Here is a 16,620-nt window from a genome sequence, read left to right on the forward strand (position 1 = left end):
TATAATCCATTATTTTTTAAAAAGTAAGATATTTGCGTTTCTGGTTTCTAGTCCAAACAAAAATGCTAAAACCCTTATACAATAAAGTTATGGATATAGGATAGTTTAGCATAAGATGGTTTTCATAGTAAGGTCATATTCTTTTGCTGTTCTTCTTCTTAATCCTCACCTGAGGATATTTTTCCCATTGCTTTTCAGAGAGTGGAACGGAAGGAGAGCGGGGGAGAGAGAGAGAGAAACATTGATGTGAGAGAGACACATCAATTGGTTGCCTCCTGCACACCTTGACCTGGGGTGGGGAGCCAACCCGCAACCCAGGTACATGCCTTTAACTGAGAATCGAACCTGTGATCCTTTATTGTGCCATCTAATGCTCTACCCACTGAGAAACACAGGGCAGGCCATAAGGTCATTGATTTCAGAGAGGAAAGGAGAGGGAGGATAGATAGAAACATCAATGAGAAGAGAATCATTGATTGACTGCCTCCTGCACAGGGAGATCAAGCCTGTAACCCGGGCATGTGTGCTTGACCGGACTCGAACCTGGGACCCTTCAATCCACAGACTGATGTTCCATCCACTGAGCCAAACCAGCTAGGGCAGGTCATATTCTTGATAATGAATATTTAAATATCTTGAGAAAAATTTGTGGTAAGGGACTTAATAAATGAACTTGACCTTTAGCAAGTTACTGTACCTTTGTTAATTTTAGTGTTCTAGTTGTGAAAATGGATTAATAACTCCTATGTAGTCAATAACTTTAAAAATTCTACTCTAAAATAATATATGAGTTGATCAACCTTGGTGGACTACTACATTTTGTGCAAGCGGTGGCTCAGGTGCAGGCTGCGAGTGCGAGCAGGGCTGGCGCCAGCAGCAGGTGCAAGCGCCGGGCAGGACCATGGCACGTGGGAGCAAAGAATTTTCAGTAACCACCAGAGGCTCACCCCAATAACAGCGACCAGTGCCCTGCCTTGGTCTGGCGCCCCCGCTCACCTGCTCCACCATCCAGCCATGGTCAATGCCTGCTATGTTCCGCACATGCCCCCTGGTGGTCATTGCATGTCATAGCGACCAATTGTTCCGGTTGTTCCATTGTTCTATTTGCATGTTAGCCTTTTATTACATAGGATTCTTATCATTTGGACTATGATTTTAAAACGTCTTCTTTCATATATGTATAATAATGTTTATATTTACATAGTACTTACAAAGAAGTACTATTAGATTGTTGAAACAGATAATTATACCCATTTTATAGAAACAGTGTTCTGAATTGTCTTAGTCTGCTCAGGCCACTGCAACAAAATACTGCAGACTATATGGCTTAAACAACAAACATCTATTTTCTCATAGTTCTGGAGGCTAGAAGTGCAGGATCAAAGGGTGCTAGTGAGAGTTCTTATTCTAGCTTGAAGATGGCTAATGGCTGCTTTCCTGCTGTGTTCCCAAATGGCCTTTTTCTGTGCATGTGAGGAGAGGAAGAGATCATTGGTGTCTCTTTCAGTTTTATAAGGATACCAGTTCTATCCACCTTTATGATCTCATTTAACCTTAATTCCCTCCTAAAGACTTGCCCTTCAAATACAGTCATTTTGTGGGTTAGGACTTATATGAATTTTGGTGGTACACAATTCAGTCCATAGCATGAATCAGAGTTATTTACATTTTACTTCCCTGGCTGGTGTGGCTTAGTTGGTTGTAGCATCGTTCTGTACACCAAAAAGTGGTGGGTTCGATTCCGTCTGGGCACATACCCAGGTTTAGGATTGCATCCCTTGTTGCAGCATGTGTTGGAGGCAACCAGTCGATGTTTCTCTCTCTCTTCCTCTCTCTATATAATAATAATAATAATAATAATAATAATAAAATAAATTTTTCTCACAGATAATGTTGTAGAAGGATCCAATACAGATTCTATTATTAATTTATTTTGACCTTGAACAAATCTAGAGATTTATGATGTTGGGCTAAATGTTTGCAATACCTTCTACTTTGTAAATGTATGTAATTATAAGTACTGAAAATTTGTGTATATATAAAATATTGTGTCTAGGCATTGTGGGGGATACTAAAGTTGTTCTTTTTCTTCAAGGAACCTATAATCTAGGTAGGAAGATAAGGAATAGACAGAAAACTTTTTTCTTTTTCTTTTTTTTACCTTCTAATTACACTGAATGATACAATAAATTTTAAAGAAGTTTAGAGAAGGGAGAAAAAAATCATTTTGGTGTGTCTTTGGATGAAAATTTCTAGAAAGAAAAAAATGAATCCAGAGTTCTGTGGATTAGACTTTTGTGAAAACTCACAGGTAGTGGGTAAAAAGCAAGAGAAGTAACAGGAGAGGTACAATCAACATGTAAGCGGTAAACATGGATAATGAAGGTAGAGAAGGATTTTGAGAGGCAGGGCTTCTCACCTGCATTGAATATTATTTGTAGATCAAGGAAAATGAAAACTGAGAAAGATTATTTATTTGGATAAGTAGGTGAGTCCTTGATGATGCAGAGTGTTTTTATATAGTGTTGTGCATAGAAGTCCAATTTAGTTGGCATTAAGGAGAGGGACTGGTAACGTTAATGGGTATGAGCCGCTCTTAAGGATTTCCAGTGGTTCTCAACCTTCTGGCCCTTTAAATACAGTTCCTCATGTTGTGACCCAACCATAAAATTATTTTCATTGCTCCTTCGTAACTGTCATGTTGCTACTGTTATGAATCGTAAAGTAAATATCTGATATGCAGGATGGTCTTAGGCGACCCCTGTGAAAAGGTCGTTCAACTGCCAAAGGGGTCGCGACCCACAGGTTGAGAACCACTGATTTAGGCAATGAAAATAGTCTGAGGGGGCTGCAAAGTCAACTGCAGGTTGTGCCACCCTCCCCCGCCCCCAAGAAGTTAGTGGAATACAGAGGAGCCTGAGGAACATTAGAGTCAAGTTCTTCACATTTCAAGAGTAAATGTTAAAAATGAAATGCATTAGGACATTTTACTTGTGGACTGTTTCTGTAATACACTCTTCATTTTTTTTCTCAGCTTTGACATCTTTCTATAAAAGCATGATATTTTACTTACATGTATTTTTAAAAAATCATTCTGTAGAGTGTCCCTAGTTGTAACAGAAACTGTCGATGCAGGTTTATTTGGAGAAGGAATTGTGGAGAGTTTGATTCATGCATGGGAGCATTTACTTTTGCAGCCAAAGGTAAGCAGCATGAAATTAGGTAAATTTGATATAGAATTCATTATTTTAACAGATATTCATTGAGCCCCTATCACAAAGAAATCTATAAAAAATACACCCCACAAACACTAACATAATGCAGTGTATACTTGTGTGCCCAAATGGGGTATACAGGCAAAAAGGAATTCATAGGAATTGAGATTGTATCGTGAAGGGACTGACTGACTATTGAATTCTTGAGTGAGATTGAGAAAGGAAGACCTTTCAGTCTCACAGCCCTCACTGCTTGAAATTTTGGCAAATTATTGAGAGTTTGGAAATAACTGTCTTGGTATGGTTTTAAGGCACTAGTTTGACCCAGGTGACTAATTAACTCTTGTAATTGCCGAATTATATTTTGCATTAAAATCCTTTACAGTGGCCTACAAATTGTAGATTTGGTTTATATAATACATATTATGAACGAAATGATTTTAACATGTAATTAGAATTCACTATTTACAGAAAGTGGTTTGGATTTAAAATAACTAATTAAAGGTTGAAAAGAAGAGCAGTTTGTTTTTCAAGTAGGTAATAGTGATTTTGGCTTCTCAAGTCAATATCCAGTAGTTTTTGCCGTATGCATACTTATACCCTTATAACTCCCCCTCCCTCCTTCCCTTCCTGTTTGTATTGTTAAAAAAAATGTATATATAATATACATAAGTACATACATAGAACAATGAAAATAAAATAAACTTTTTTTTTTAAAATATATTTTATTGATTTATCACAGAGAGGAAGGGAGAGAGAGAGAGTCAGAAACATCGATGAGAGAGAAACATCGATCAGCCGCCTCCTGTACATCCCCCACTGGGGATGTGCCCGCAACCCAGGTACGTGCCCTTGACCGGAATCGAACCTGGGACCTTTCAGTCCGCAGGCTGACGCTCTATCCACTGAGCCAAACCGGTTTCGGCAATAAAATAAACTTTGAAAAAAAAACATAACCTGCTTTTTCTTACCTATTGTTCTTTAGTTTTCTATTAATTTTTAGATGTTGTCATTATATATTTTTGCATAAATGGAACTGAATCTGATGTTTATTGTTATATTTTTAGACCAAAGGTGAAAATGGTAACAATGGAAAGTATGGGAAAGTTATACCAGCAAGTGCTGTTATATTTGGCATGGCAGTAGAATGTGCAGAGATAAGAAGACATCATAGGTAAGTGATTATTGAAATACCAATTACTTAAAAAATTATAATTTAAAGGATTGACTATACTTTAAAGGTTAATGAATATTTATTTGAAAGAGAATTTGTAGTTTTCTGACCTTTAAATTCATGATGTTTATTCAGATCTTAAGTTTCTTTTTGAATTTTTTAAAACTTAGGATTCTAGGATTAAAACCAGCTTCAATTTCCTAGTGGAAAATTAATTTTGATACAACTTATATCCCTTTCCTATGTGATAGATTCACATAGGAAAATATTAAGTTCACTGATTTTAGATGAACGTAAAGTAAAAATTTCCAACATGAAAATAATTTATTTCTCTCATTCGTTCTTAATAACTTTATTAATAGTAAATGTTTTGTGATTGAGGTGAATGAAGTTTAAGGATCTTTCTACCCATGAGATGCTAAGATTTACTTATCAACTATGATATAAAGGTTTTTTTAGTTAAAGAAGTTTCTTGTTTATGTGTTCTTGAGCATCGTGAATGTTTTATTTTGCTAAAATGTTGATCTGTATTTTCTGAGGACTTTTTAAGGAGGCACCCCCCTTCCAATTACTTATTAGTAGTAAATGTAACATAAAAATATTTTAGGAAATACTGATGGGTGAAAGAATAATCATCCTGCCCTTGGCCTATGTGGCTCAGTTGGTTGGGTGTCATCCTGTGCACCTAAAGGTTGCCAGTTCAATTTCTGGTCAGGGCTCATGCCTGGGTTGGGGCTCAATCCCTGGAGAGGATGTGCAGGAAGCAGCCAATTGATGTTTCTCACAGTGATGTTTCTCTCTCTTCCTTCCTCTCCATTCCCCTTGCTCTAAAAATCAGTTGGAAAAAAATCCTAAAGAAAAAAATCATCCAGATAATTACTGTCCATCTTTATTATATATTCTTCCTTATACTTTTCTATGCATATTACAGGTGATATGTAAAAACTATGTAGTGATTGGTAGGGCACAATGCGCTGACCACATAGATAGTGGCCTTAATCAGAACATTGGCTGAATTAGAGTATACTGGTTGAATGTTAGCTCTGTGTAAGTAAATGTGTGTGTGTAAATTATATTTTGTTTTCAAAGTATCAGTAAATATATTTGCTTTTTCTTTGTTTATTGTCCATTTGGTTATGCTCTTTTGTGAAGTGTCTAAGTCTTTTGTCAATTTCAGTTTTTCTTTTATTAATTTGTAGGAATTTAAAAATATATTTTGGCCGAAACCGGTTTGGCTCAGTGGATAGAGCGTCGGCCTGCGGACTGAAGGGTCCCAGGTTCGATTCCGGTCAAGGGCATGTGCCTGGGTTGCGGGCACATCCCCAGTGGGGAGTGTGCAGGAGGCAGCTGGTCGATGTTTCTCTCTCATCGATGTTTCTGACTCTCTATCTCTCTCCTTTCCTCTCTGTAAAAATCAATAAAATATATAAAAAAAAAAAAAAATAAATAAATAAAAATATATTTTGGATAGGAGCCCTTTGTTGAATAGATGTATTACAAATTTTTCCTACTTAATGGCTTGACTATTTCCTATCTTACTGGGTACCTTTTTTTTAATCGTCACCCGAGGATATTTTTTTCATTGATATTTTAGAGAAAATGGACGGGGAGGGGAGAGGAGAGAGAGAGAAACATTGATGTGAGAGAGACACATCTATTGGTTGCCTCCTGCATGCGTCCCCTGACAGTGGTCAGGGATCGAACCTACAACAAGGTATGTGCTCTTGACCTGGAATTGACCCCATGACCCTTCAGTCCAGAGGCCAACACTCTAACGCAGGGGTGGGCAAACTTTTTGACTCGAGGGCCACAATGGGTTCTTAAACTGGACTAGAGGGCCGGAACAAAAGCATGGATGGAGTGTTTGTGTGAACTAATATAAGTTCAAAGTAAACATCATTACATAAAAGGGTACAGTCTTTTTTTTTGGAGAGTGGCTCCACGGGCCGGATCCGGCCCGCGGGCCGTAGTTTGCCCATGGCTGCTCTAACCACTGAGAAGCTAGAGTTGGGTATCATTTGATGGGCAGAAGTTCTTAATTGTAATGTAGACCCATTATCTGTTTTCCTTTATAGTTAGTGATTATGTATATAATTATGTTTAGGAAAACTTTGTCTCTGAAGTTTTATTTTATTTTTATGTTTATTTTTGATGGATCCAATACTAGATGATGCTACTTGATTCTAAAAAAGAACCTCATCTTTTTTTCCCCCTCTCTTATCTCCTCTTTCACCAGGGTGGGCATTAAGGACATTGCTGGGATCTGTTTGCCAACAAATGTGAAATTTCAGAGTCCAACTTATTCTTCTGTAGATACCGAAGAAACAGTTGAACCTTATACAACTGAAAAGATGAGTCGAATTCCTGGTGGATATTTGGCTTTGACAGAGTGCTTTGAAATTATGACAGTAGATTTCAACAATATTCAGGTAAAAAAAGTTCAATTACTGTTTTTGAGCATTAAACTTTATCTGTTGTTTAAAATAATTAATACATAGGACAGTCTTATTTTAGTTTGCATGGAATTCCATTTAAAGAAAATGATTAAACGGTAACCAGAATTCCCTCCTGAAATTATTCACTTTTAAAAAAAGAGATAAGAAATCCCTAACATTTGTTGGGACTGTCTAATGTGCCAGGTGTTTTCACATGTGTTCTTAGGTCGCTCAGGCAAGAATCTTGTAATACGGTTGTACTTATCTGTGTGCTATACAGATGAAAGAACTGCGGCTTACATTAACGTTCTGTAAACTACGCAGCATGTGAATGTAGGGGCAGGAGTTCTATCCTAGATGTTTCTGATTTTTCTTAGTGTTTTGCTGCCATTTCAAATTAACAGTTGACTCCTCCAAATGAATAGTAATCCACATCTCTGGATTGTATGATTTTTAGGGTGACTAGCCATCTCGGTTTGCCCAGGAGTAAGAGGTCCCTGAGATGTGGGACTTTTACTTTTAAAAATGGGATAGTCTTGTGTAAACCAGGACAAGTTGATCACCCCAGTGCCTCTATGTGTGTGTTGCTGAGTGGTGGAAGGAAGTGAATATACAAAGAAAGTGTCCAAAGGAATCGAGAAAAGTAACAACATCCTTCTCTGAAGCTCTTTAATTAAGGTTAAATGTTCAAGTATATACATTTCTTTAGATGAAACCTATCTGGGGACAGAAGACTTTGTGAGGGTCATTTTAGCCTAAGATTTTTATGATTTAATAAAAGCTTTCTCCTATTAATTGTTACCAGCTTTTTCTTGAAGTGATCTAGAGCTAAGTGAACATTTTGGCATTGCTTGCTAAGGCTGAGCTTCAAGAACATTTTTTTCCTGATATCACATAGAGAACAAGGTGATCACAGCTGCTAAGTACCCCAAAGCTATCCTTTTCTTAGGTTCAAGCTTTTCTTATTTTAATTTTTCTTTGACACAATAAAAAATACATCTTATTAAGTCTTTAATTTTGAAAGTAATATCTGCCTGTTTAATACTTTAAAATAATACAGAAGAATAAAAAGGAAAAAGAAAAAGTGTCTTTTTAAAAAAAACAAACCTTAAGTCCTTCTTTCCCCAGGTTACTGGTTTCAAATGCATCTTTTCAGACTTGCTTTTCTATTCTACACACACACACTCTCTCTCTCTCACTCACACACTTTTTAAAAAACAAAACAATCTCTATTGCTTTGCCACTCACACTGCCTTCATTCAGCAGTAAGGGAGGGGCAAAAGTAGGTTTGTAGTGCTTCATATGGAAAGTAGTAATAATATCAGAATGAACTCAGTGTTTCATGGACTCACAGCTGTAAACCTACTTTGCCCCACCCTGTTTAGCATGGACTTCTTTCTATGTCAGTACTATGTATCTGCATCCCTGTTTTTAATAGCTGCATGTATTCCACTGTGATACATCAGAGCTTCCCATCAGTGTGCCCTAAGTGGTTTCAGGAGTGCCAAGATATCAAGTCCCCGGGGCCTATGGCCAGACTGAGTACTTGCAGAAATGGAAAGTGATATGATATTGGGATATGCAAATATTAAGTGTATAAAATCTTTTTATATTTTTGTAGGAATTAAAAAGTCTTGCAACTAGAAAACCTGATAAAATTGGTGTTCCTGTTATTAAAGAAGGCATACTAGATGCCATTGTGGTTTGGTTTGTACTCCAGCTTGATGATGAACATAGTTTGTGCACAAGTCCTAGTGAGGAATCATGTTGGGAACAAGCTGTCTACCCCGTACATGACCTTGCAGGTATTACCTTGTCTAATTTTTTTTCTGTTCGTTTTCTTACACTTGTTGTTTTAATCCTCTAAGCATTTGAGGCATTGTCAAAAAATCACTTTGAAGTTTCTAGTCAAGGGAGACTGATGACAGCACTGGGAATTTTCTTTTTCTATTTTAAAAGTAGCTTTAAATAATATATATGTAGGTTGATAAGAGAAACTAAAACACAACTCTCCTGCATACTATTCAAAAATATCTGTCATTGCCCTGCCTGGTTTAGCTCAATGGATAGAGCATCAGTCTGTGAACTGAAGGATCCTGGGTTTGATTCCGGTCATGGGCACATGCCCGGGTTGCTTGATCCCCAGTAGGGGGTGTGCAGGAGGTAGCCTGTCAATGATTCTTTCTCATGATTGATATTTCTCTCTCTCTCCTTCACTCTTCCTCTCTGAAATCAATAAAATATGTATTTTTAAAAAATCTATCATTAAATCATTTCTCCAGCAGTAGATAGGAGCAATGCTAGCCCATTTTTAATAAAACAGAAAAGTATTACTTTTTAAAAAAAATATATTTTTATTGATTTTTTACAGAGAGGAAGGGAGAGGGATAGAGAGTCAGAAACATCGATGAAAGAGAAACATCAATCAGCTGCCTTCTGCGTGCCCCCTACTGGGGATGTGCCCGCAACCAAGGTACATGCCCTTGACTGGAATCAAACCTGGGACCCTTCGGTCCGTAGGCCAACGCTCTATCCACTGAGCCAAACTGGTCAGGGCAAAAAATATTACTTTTAATGCAGGAGTTCTTATCGCTTACAGAACCTGATGGCATCTGTGGAGCCCCATGTCCTAGAAAGGCACACACTCATATAATAAGTACACAAGTTTGTAGTTTTAGAGAGTTCATGAATCTATGGATTTCTCTAAGGAAATTCTATATTAAAGATATTTTTAGTATAGAAAAATTTTTGGACCAGCAATTTGATGGGTTTCAGTATATTTCACAGCAGTTGTAGTGCATAGAAAAATTCTGCTTTTTAAAGTGGTTACTTGTTTTTCCTAATCAAGGATCTGATTTGGCATAGTTATTAAGTCATGAAGTCAGCGCAGGGTTGTGGCTAGTGGTGTTTTTAGACTCAGTTGTGTAGATTTGGATTCACGTCTCAGTTCTGCTACTTTCTGACTCCCTGGCTGTCCTTGCTGGTTATTTTTCAGAGCCTCTGTTATGAGATGTGTAAAAATGGGATGCTGCTGCCTCCCTTGCAGGATTGTAGTAGGGATTAATAGAGATGATGGATGTAAAATGCTTACCATAGTGATTGGCACTTAAATGATATTTTCTATTTGTGTTTATTTATTTTAAGCCTCTTACAGTAACTTAGACACATGGTCTTTTTGTTTTTAATCTTTCTTGGGAAAGGACATGTTTAAATGTTTAAACACAAGAATAATAATTTGTATTTTCAACTGCTTTAGTGCTGATAAGAGATTGCAATTGTACACTCACATTTTAAAGTTTTATTAAGTGAAAACTAATGGAAAAGAGCATGACACAGTTTATTGTAGGACTTATTCTTTCCTTATATTTTCAAATATGCAAGATGGTTAAGAGATATTACTGATATGGTTCTAGTGAATACTGCTTTTGTTCTTTTTTAAAAAATATATATCTTATTGATTTCTTACAGAGAGGAAGGGAGAGGGATAGTTAGAAACATCGATGAGAGAGAAACATCGATCAGCTGCCTCCTGCACACTCCCTACTGGGTATGTGCCCACAACCAAGGTACATGCCCTTGACTGTAATCGAACCAGGGACCCTTGAGTTCGCAGGCCGACGCTCTATCCACTGAGCCAAACCAATTAGGGCTGCTTTTGTTCTTTTAGAAATTACTTTTAGAGAAAAGAATAATGGCCCTTTAAGCTAACATAAGGTTTCATATTAATCCCTTAATTTCATCTCTCTTTGTTATTGTCAGCTTCATTGCCCAAGAAAATTGAGAGTTCCCTGTAGCCCTTCCCACCTCCAGTTTGGGGACACAAAGGATATCTAATGATTGTAGGGATAGCACTAAATACTGATAGTTACGGTCCAATACTGTAACTCTTGAATCTCTGTATTAGATTGAGTTAATTGAATCTTTAACTTCAGTATTTCCCTTTGTAAAGCTGAAGAGATTTTCCTAGGGTTTTTTTTGTGTGTGTGTGTCTGTGTGTGTGTGTGTGTGTGTGTGTAGGAAATTATTAGATTCACTCACTTAATTCTATTAAATTAATATATATAACCCTCCCTGCAGTGATTTAAAAAATGGGGAGGGTTGGTGGAATGGGAGGACAGATGTGTTTATGTGATCATAAGGCTAATAAACACTTGTATTCATCAATTATAATTATTTTCTTTCTTTCTTATGAAGACTACTGGATAAAGCCTGGGGACCATGTGATGATGGAAGTGTCTTGTCAGGATTGCTACTTAAGAGTCCAGAGTATCAGTGTCTTCAGTTCGGAATATGAAATGGATGTTGGACAAAGTTCTACCAAGAATAAAGACTTGCTCTCTTTAGGAAATGAGGCTGACCTCTGTAGTGCCCTGGCTAACCTTCAGACCAGTAAACCAGATGCTGTGGAGCAGACATGTGTACTGGAATCCACAGAAATTGCTTTGCTGAATAACATTCCATATCATGAAGCCTTCAAAATGGCAATGAGGAAAGTGCTGTCTTCACTGACCCCAGAGAAGCTGTGCCAGGCCGTGGATGCCCACTGCCAGGACAGTGAGATGAGCTGTGGAAGTGGACAGAATGATTCTGAACAGAGTGCCTCGGAGCCTTTCTATGTGCTAGATGTGTCTGAAGGCTTCTCTGTTCTGCCTATAATCGCTGGCACATTGGGGCAGGTTAAACCTTACAGTTCTGTGGAGAAAGACCAGCATCGCATCACTCTGGACCTCATATCTGAAGCCAATCACTTTCCTAAGGAAACACTTGAGTTTTGGTTGAGACATGTGGAAGACGAATCTGCTGTGTTGCAAAGGCCCAAATCAGACAAGTTGTGGAGTATAATTATATTGGACGTCATTGAGCCATCTGGGCTCATACAGCAGGAAATAATGGAAAAAGCTGCAATATCCAGGTAAAACACAAAATATAACTGTTGGGTTTTTTTTTTAACTTAAAGTTCATGTGAATTCTTTTAGTTCTTTAATGGTATAACTGTACAAATGATTCATGATTTTGTATCTTCCTCAAGCATTGCTTTTCAGGACCTGTGACTTCAGACCTTTCTCTTTGTGTGCATGTAATTACTGATTTTCCCCCTCAAAGGATCCCCTCCACCGTAGATGTGAAGAAGAGTGAACCTGCTTTGGGATTGGACTGCCTATATAATAGTATAATATGGAAAATAAGTAGAGATCTATAAAAATAGATATTCAAGGTAACTAAGAAAAAATCAAATTTCAGCTTGCTAATTTCTTTTTTTTTTTTTAATTTATTTTATTGATCTTTTACAGAGAGGAAGGGAGAGGGATAGAGAGTTGGAAACATCGATCAGCTGCCTCCTGCACACTCCCCACTGGGGATGTGCCCGCAACCAAGGTACATGCCCCTGACCGGAATTGAGCTTGGGACCCTTCAGTCCGCAGGCTGACACTCTATCCACTGAGCCCAACCGGTCAGGCCAGCTTGCTAATTTCATAGAATGGTATCCTCTCGTGGCTATTTGGGGTTAAAATTTTATCGGGTTTAGTAAAGGCATAGATAGGAATTTTGTTAAGGGCTGTATAATTTTTTTTAAGCTGTATAATTTTGTTACGAGGTCTATAATTTTACCAATTGTGGAAATTCAGTTTTGCTGGAGATTCCAGCAGGTCATAAATGCAAGAACTTCATCAAAAGGTTGATGGAACTTGAGGCTTCAGCAGGGCTGAATCATATTACCTGCTGCTGGAATAGCTGAAAGCATTTCCCCAAACCTGAAAATCTGCATATATTATTGCCTGCTGCCAGACAGCTGAGGGCAGTTCCCCCAATCTGTAATCTTACTGTTTACCAAACTTTACCTTGATATATATATCTGCTTTGCTATAGGGCAAAATGTGTTAATAAAAAGATAGGGGTCCAGAGATTTGGGGAACTTAGTTACTAAAGCTAAGCCTTCCCTGGCTCCCCTGAAAAATGCCTTCCAAATTTATATTTCATGTCTAGTGTACTAATTTACTCACAGCCCCTTCTCCAGATTCCTGAACCCTTCTAGATGCTGAGAATGACCTTGGCACAGTTTCTGCTTGACTACTTAAAATGATAAAAAGTTAATAGGAAAGAGTAACAAATATGAGTAAAGCATTGGGGTCAAGGTAGAGTCCATTTTTAGGCTAATGTGTATGTAGGATTTACTACAATTTAAATGATCATGTGCTCATATTTACTGAGATTATCCTGGTTTAGGAGCATGGCTTGTTTCCATTATTCTGGTGCTATTGTATTAAGGAATCATCTCTAACTTCCCTTGCTGATACTGTGCTCTTCAGATTACCTGTACATGATTTGGCCTTTAGGGAGAGCTACTACGGAGCAGCCTGCTTGCCTATTGAAAACTTTTCCATCAGCTTTTTATCTGGAAAAGTCCATTAGACTATTTATAATTTGTAGCTCACTAATTCATCTTGATTTAGTTGTTGGTATTGATAAAATGTGGGGCATCAAGATGCTTTTTTTAAAACACTTCTCTTTCTCTAGGTGTTTGCTACAATCTGGAGGCAAGATTTTTCCTCAGTATGTGCTGATGTTTGGGTTGCTCGTGGAATCACAGACACTGGTAGAAGAGAATGCTGTTCAAGGAACAGCACGAACTCTTGGATTAAATATAGCACCTTTTATTAACCAGTTCCAGGTAAGTGCCCAGAAGAGAAATTCAACCATGTGGCTGTTATCCACAGTCTACCTTCTCTCTCTCTTATCTTATACAGTCACTAGTGGCCCGGTGCACAAAACTCGTGTACGTTAAAAGGGAATTAATTAGAGGAAATATTTTAATATTACTATTTGCCCTTTCTCTAATAGAAGTGTCAGAGATGAGAGAAAATTAGTAAAATGTATATGAAAATCTCCCTCCTGTCAGTCTGGGGCGTGATGCAGGACCCAGAGTCAAGTCCTGGTCCACCTGCATGCGCCTTGAAATCACGCAAGACCCGGACCTGGCTGACCCCACCCTCATCAAGCCCCGCAGAGCGGGGAGCGCGGCCTCAGGTCCCCTGGTCTGGTGCTGGGGGGGGCGGGTGCAGCCTCAGGTCCCCTGGCCTGGTGCTTGGGCAGGGGGCAAGGCGCCAGGTCCTCTGGCCCAGGGGCGAGAGTGCGATGACCATTTGCATATTAGCTCTTTATTAAGTAGGATTGTGTTTAGCTGGATTAGGATCATTATCAGTTTCCTAGAGCAAAGGAACTTATGGATAAAAATCAACCTAAGGAAGGATGGATGCCTTCAAGGATGTCCAGGGAGAGGTTAATGTATCTGTGTCTCTAATATTTTATTCAGACAGGATTTCAGAGAGGAGGGGAACAGGAGAGAGAGAGAAACATCAAAGATGAGAGTGAATCATTGATCAGCTGCCTCCTGCACGCCCCCTTCTGGGGATTGAGCATACAACCCTGGTATGTGCCCTGACCTGACCGGAAATCGAACCAGGACCTCTTGGTTCATAGGTTGACAATCACAGAGCCACACCGGCCAGGCAGGAAGGCACTTTTTGTTTCCTTTTAATTTCAAATGAGGCGAAAGTGATGGGACACTTCATAGCAGTTAGTTGTCAATTTTGACTCTGTAGTCATGTGCCCCATATGGTGTTCAGTCACCTAAGGACCACATATCCAACAGTGGTCCCGTAGGATTGTCATGGAGCTCAAAAATTTCTGTTGCCTAGTGCCATCATAGCCATGGTAATGTCATAGAGCAACGCATTACTTATGTATTTGTGGTCATGCTGTTGTAAACAAACCTACTGCACTACCAGCCACATGAAAGCATCGCACAGTTACAGTAGTGGGCTGTACCATCTAGGTTTGTGTAAGTGCACTCTGTGATATTTGCTAATGATGAATTTCTCAGAACATATCCCCTTGTTAAGCAGTGCATGACTACTTTCAGAGCTCCTGGTAATTGGAACCCAACTCCAGATCAATCTGATGTGTGGCCTGAATGGTCAGATTTTAAAGCCTCCCTAGGTGATTCTAATTTGTAGCCAAAGTTGAGAATCCTGCCTTATAGAAATAAATTTTATTTTCAAACAAAATCCACTATTAAGTTGTTTGGTTGAATTTGACATTTTCTCAAATTCAATAGTTCATGTTGTACTATTAGCTTATTAGTTCAGCTTTCACACGTAAGACATCCTTGGTTTAAAAATTTTGAGCTGTTTGGCTTAAGTAAAAATTTAATCTGTTTCCATCGAAGCAAGGAATCCATAGATAATTGAAACCATGGTTTAAACAAATGATTTAACCTGCCTAAACTTTAAAACCGGGATCATGAAATTCCTTTTACCTTAAAATTGATCTAAGAATTGAGCTAAATGAAAAAGCATTGTATTGTACTGAGCCAAGTACAAAGTAATCAGTTGGCCATAAAAAGAATTGAATAAAAGTGAACAATTTGTACTTTGTTTAGGTACCTATTCGTGCATTTTTGGACCTGTCCTCACTGCCTTGTATACCTTTAAGCAAGCCAGTGGAACTCCTAAGACTGGATTTAATGACTCCATATTTGAACACCTCTAACAGAGAAGTAAAGGTAACTTAAAATAATTACTCTTGTCATAACAGAACAATTATCTTAAACTAGGTAACACTTTATGTACATAAAATTGTTTTAGCCACTTCCTTTGAAAATTTAAATGTTTATTTCTTTTCTGAACAATATCCAAAAATGGGCTTGGGTAAATAGAGTAAAATAGGTTACTAATTAAATATATTTATGAAATTTGGATCTAATATTGACTAACAAAGGCAAAGACTTATTCAAGTCTTTTTGTTCGGATGAAATTCTCACGATTTCTTAATTTTCCTAGGTTCACATTTGTAAATCTGGACAAGTGACCGCCATTCCATTTTGGTATCATATGCATCTTGATGATGAGATTAGGTTAGATACGTCCAGTGAAGTCTCCCACTGGAAACAAGCTGCAGTTGTTTTAGATAATCCCATCCAGGTGGAAATGGGGGAGGAACTCGTGCTCCATGTCCAGCACCACAAAAGCAACGTCAGCATCACAGTGAAGCACTGAAGAGCAGTTTTCTGGTGAAAACCTGTTTACATAGAGCAAATACACAACTTTTCTGGTCTGAGTAGTGTGACTGTAATCATAAAGTGGGGGATATAAAGACTTAATTCCTTGTATTGATCAAATTTTTTTTTAAATTGACCTTTAATAAAATGTATGTAAAAGATACGTTATGTAGTAGTATTATTACAAAAATATTTGCTGCAGACTTCCTTTCTGAAAAAGGAAGCAAATCATTAGTTTTTACATTAGGAAAACTTGGTCTTTATTGCTTAGTTTTACTCACTATAGATTAAATTTTACTAAACACTTTTACTTATGTGCTAAAGCTATAAAGGATTTTGAATCATCTTCATTGCCATGCTTTATTTGCCCGGGCATGTGCCCTTGGCCAGAATGGAACCTGGAACCCTTCAGTCTGCAGGCCGACACTCTATCCACTGAGTCAAACCAGCCAAGGCTTCATTTTCATGTTTTAGAAAGTAAAGCAAAACTTTTAATATTTAGGTATCTTGGCTTTATTCCTTAAGCCCTAACTTATAATTGGGAACATCAAAAAGTTGGCTTCCACTGAAGACTGAGGCTATGGTTACTTGTAAATTATAAGCTTGCTTCTTTTAAATACTGGGTGTACTTCTGAAATAACTTCTTAGGTTTTGTGATTTGGGAATGCAAAAAGAATTTAAACTCTAAGCTAAATGTAATTAAGCGTAAAAGAGTTAGGAAAGAAAGAAAATCTTACG

General features: G+C 37.9%; 1 protein-coding gene across 1 annotated transcript in view; it reads left to right on the top strand.

The window, feature by feature from the left end:
• The window catches only part of PRMT9 (protein arginine methyltransferase 9), a 23,859-nt gene extending 7,631 nt beyond the window's left edge, over positions 1-16,228 (top strand). The window contains exons 3-11 of the mRNA XM_006770154.2: positions 2,257-2,311; positions 3,057-3,203; positions 4,283-4,389; positions 6,626-6,818; positions 8,446-8,629; positions 11,019-11,736; positions 13,341-13,494; positions 15,265-15,387; positions 15,665-16,228. Of these exons, the coding sequence (XP_006770217.1) occupies positions 2,257-2,311; positions 3,057-3,203; positions 4,283-4,389; positions 6,626-6,818; positions 8,446-8,629; positions 11,019-11,736; positions 13,341-13,494; positions 15,265-15,387; positions 15,665-15,880 (1,897 nt within the window). The 3' untranslated portion in view covers positions 15,881-16,228. The remainder of the gene's footprint in view (positions 1-2,256; positions 2,312-3,056; positions 3,204-4,282; positions 4,390-6,625; positions 6,819-8,445; positions 8,630-11,018; positions 11,737-13,340; positions 13,495-15,264; positions 15,388-15,664) is intronic.
• The last annotated feature ends 392 nt before the right edge of the window (positions 16,229-16,620 follow it).

The sequence above is a fragment of the Myotis davidii genome, unplaced genomic scaffold, assembly GCF_000327345.1.
Source record: "Myotis davidii unplaced genomic scaffold, ASM32734v1 scaffold323, whole genome shotgun sequence".
In the NCBI taxonomy this organism is placed as follows: domain Eukaryota; kingdom Metazoa; phylum Chordata; class Mammalia; order Chiroptera; family Vespertilionidae; genus Myotis; species Myotis davidii.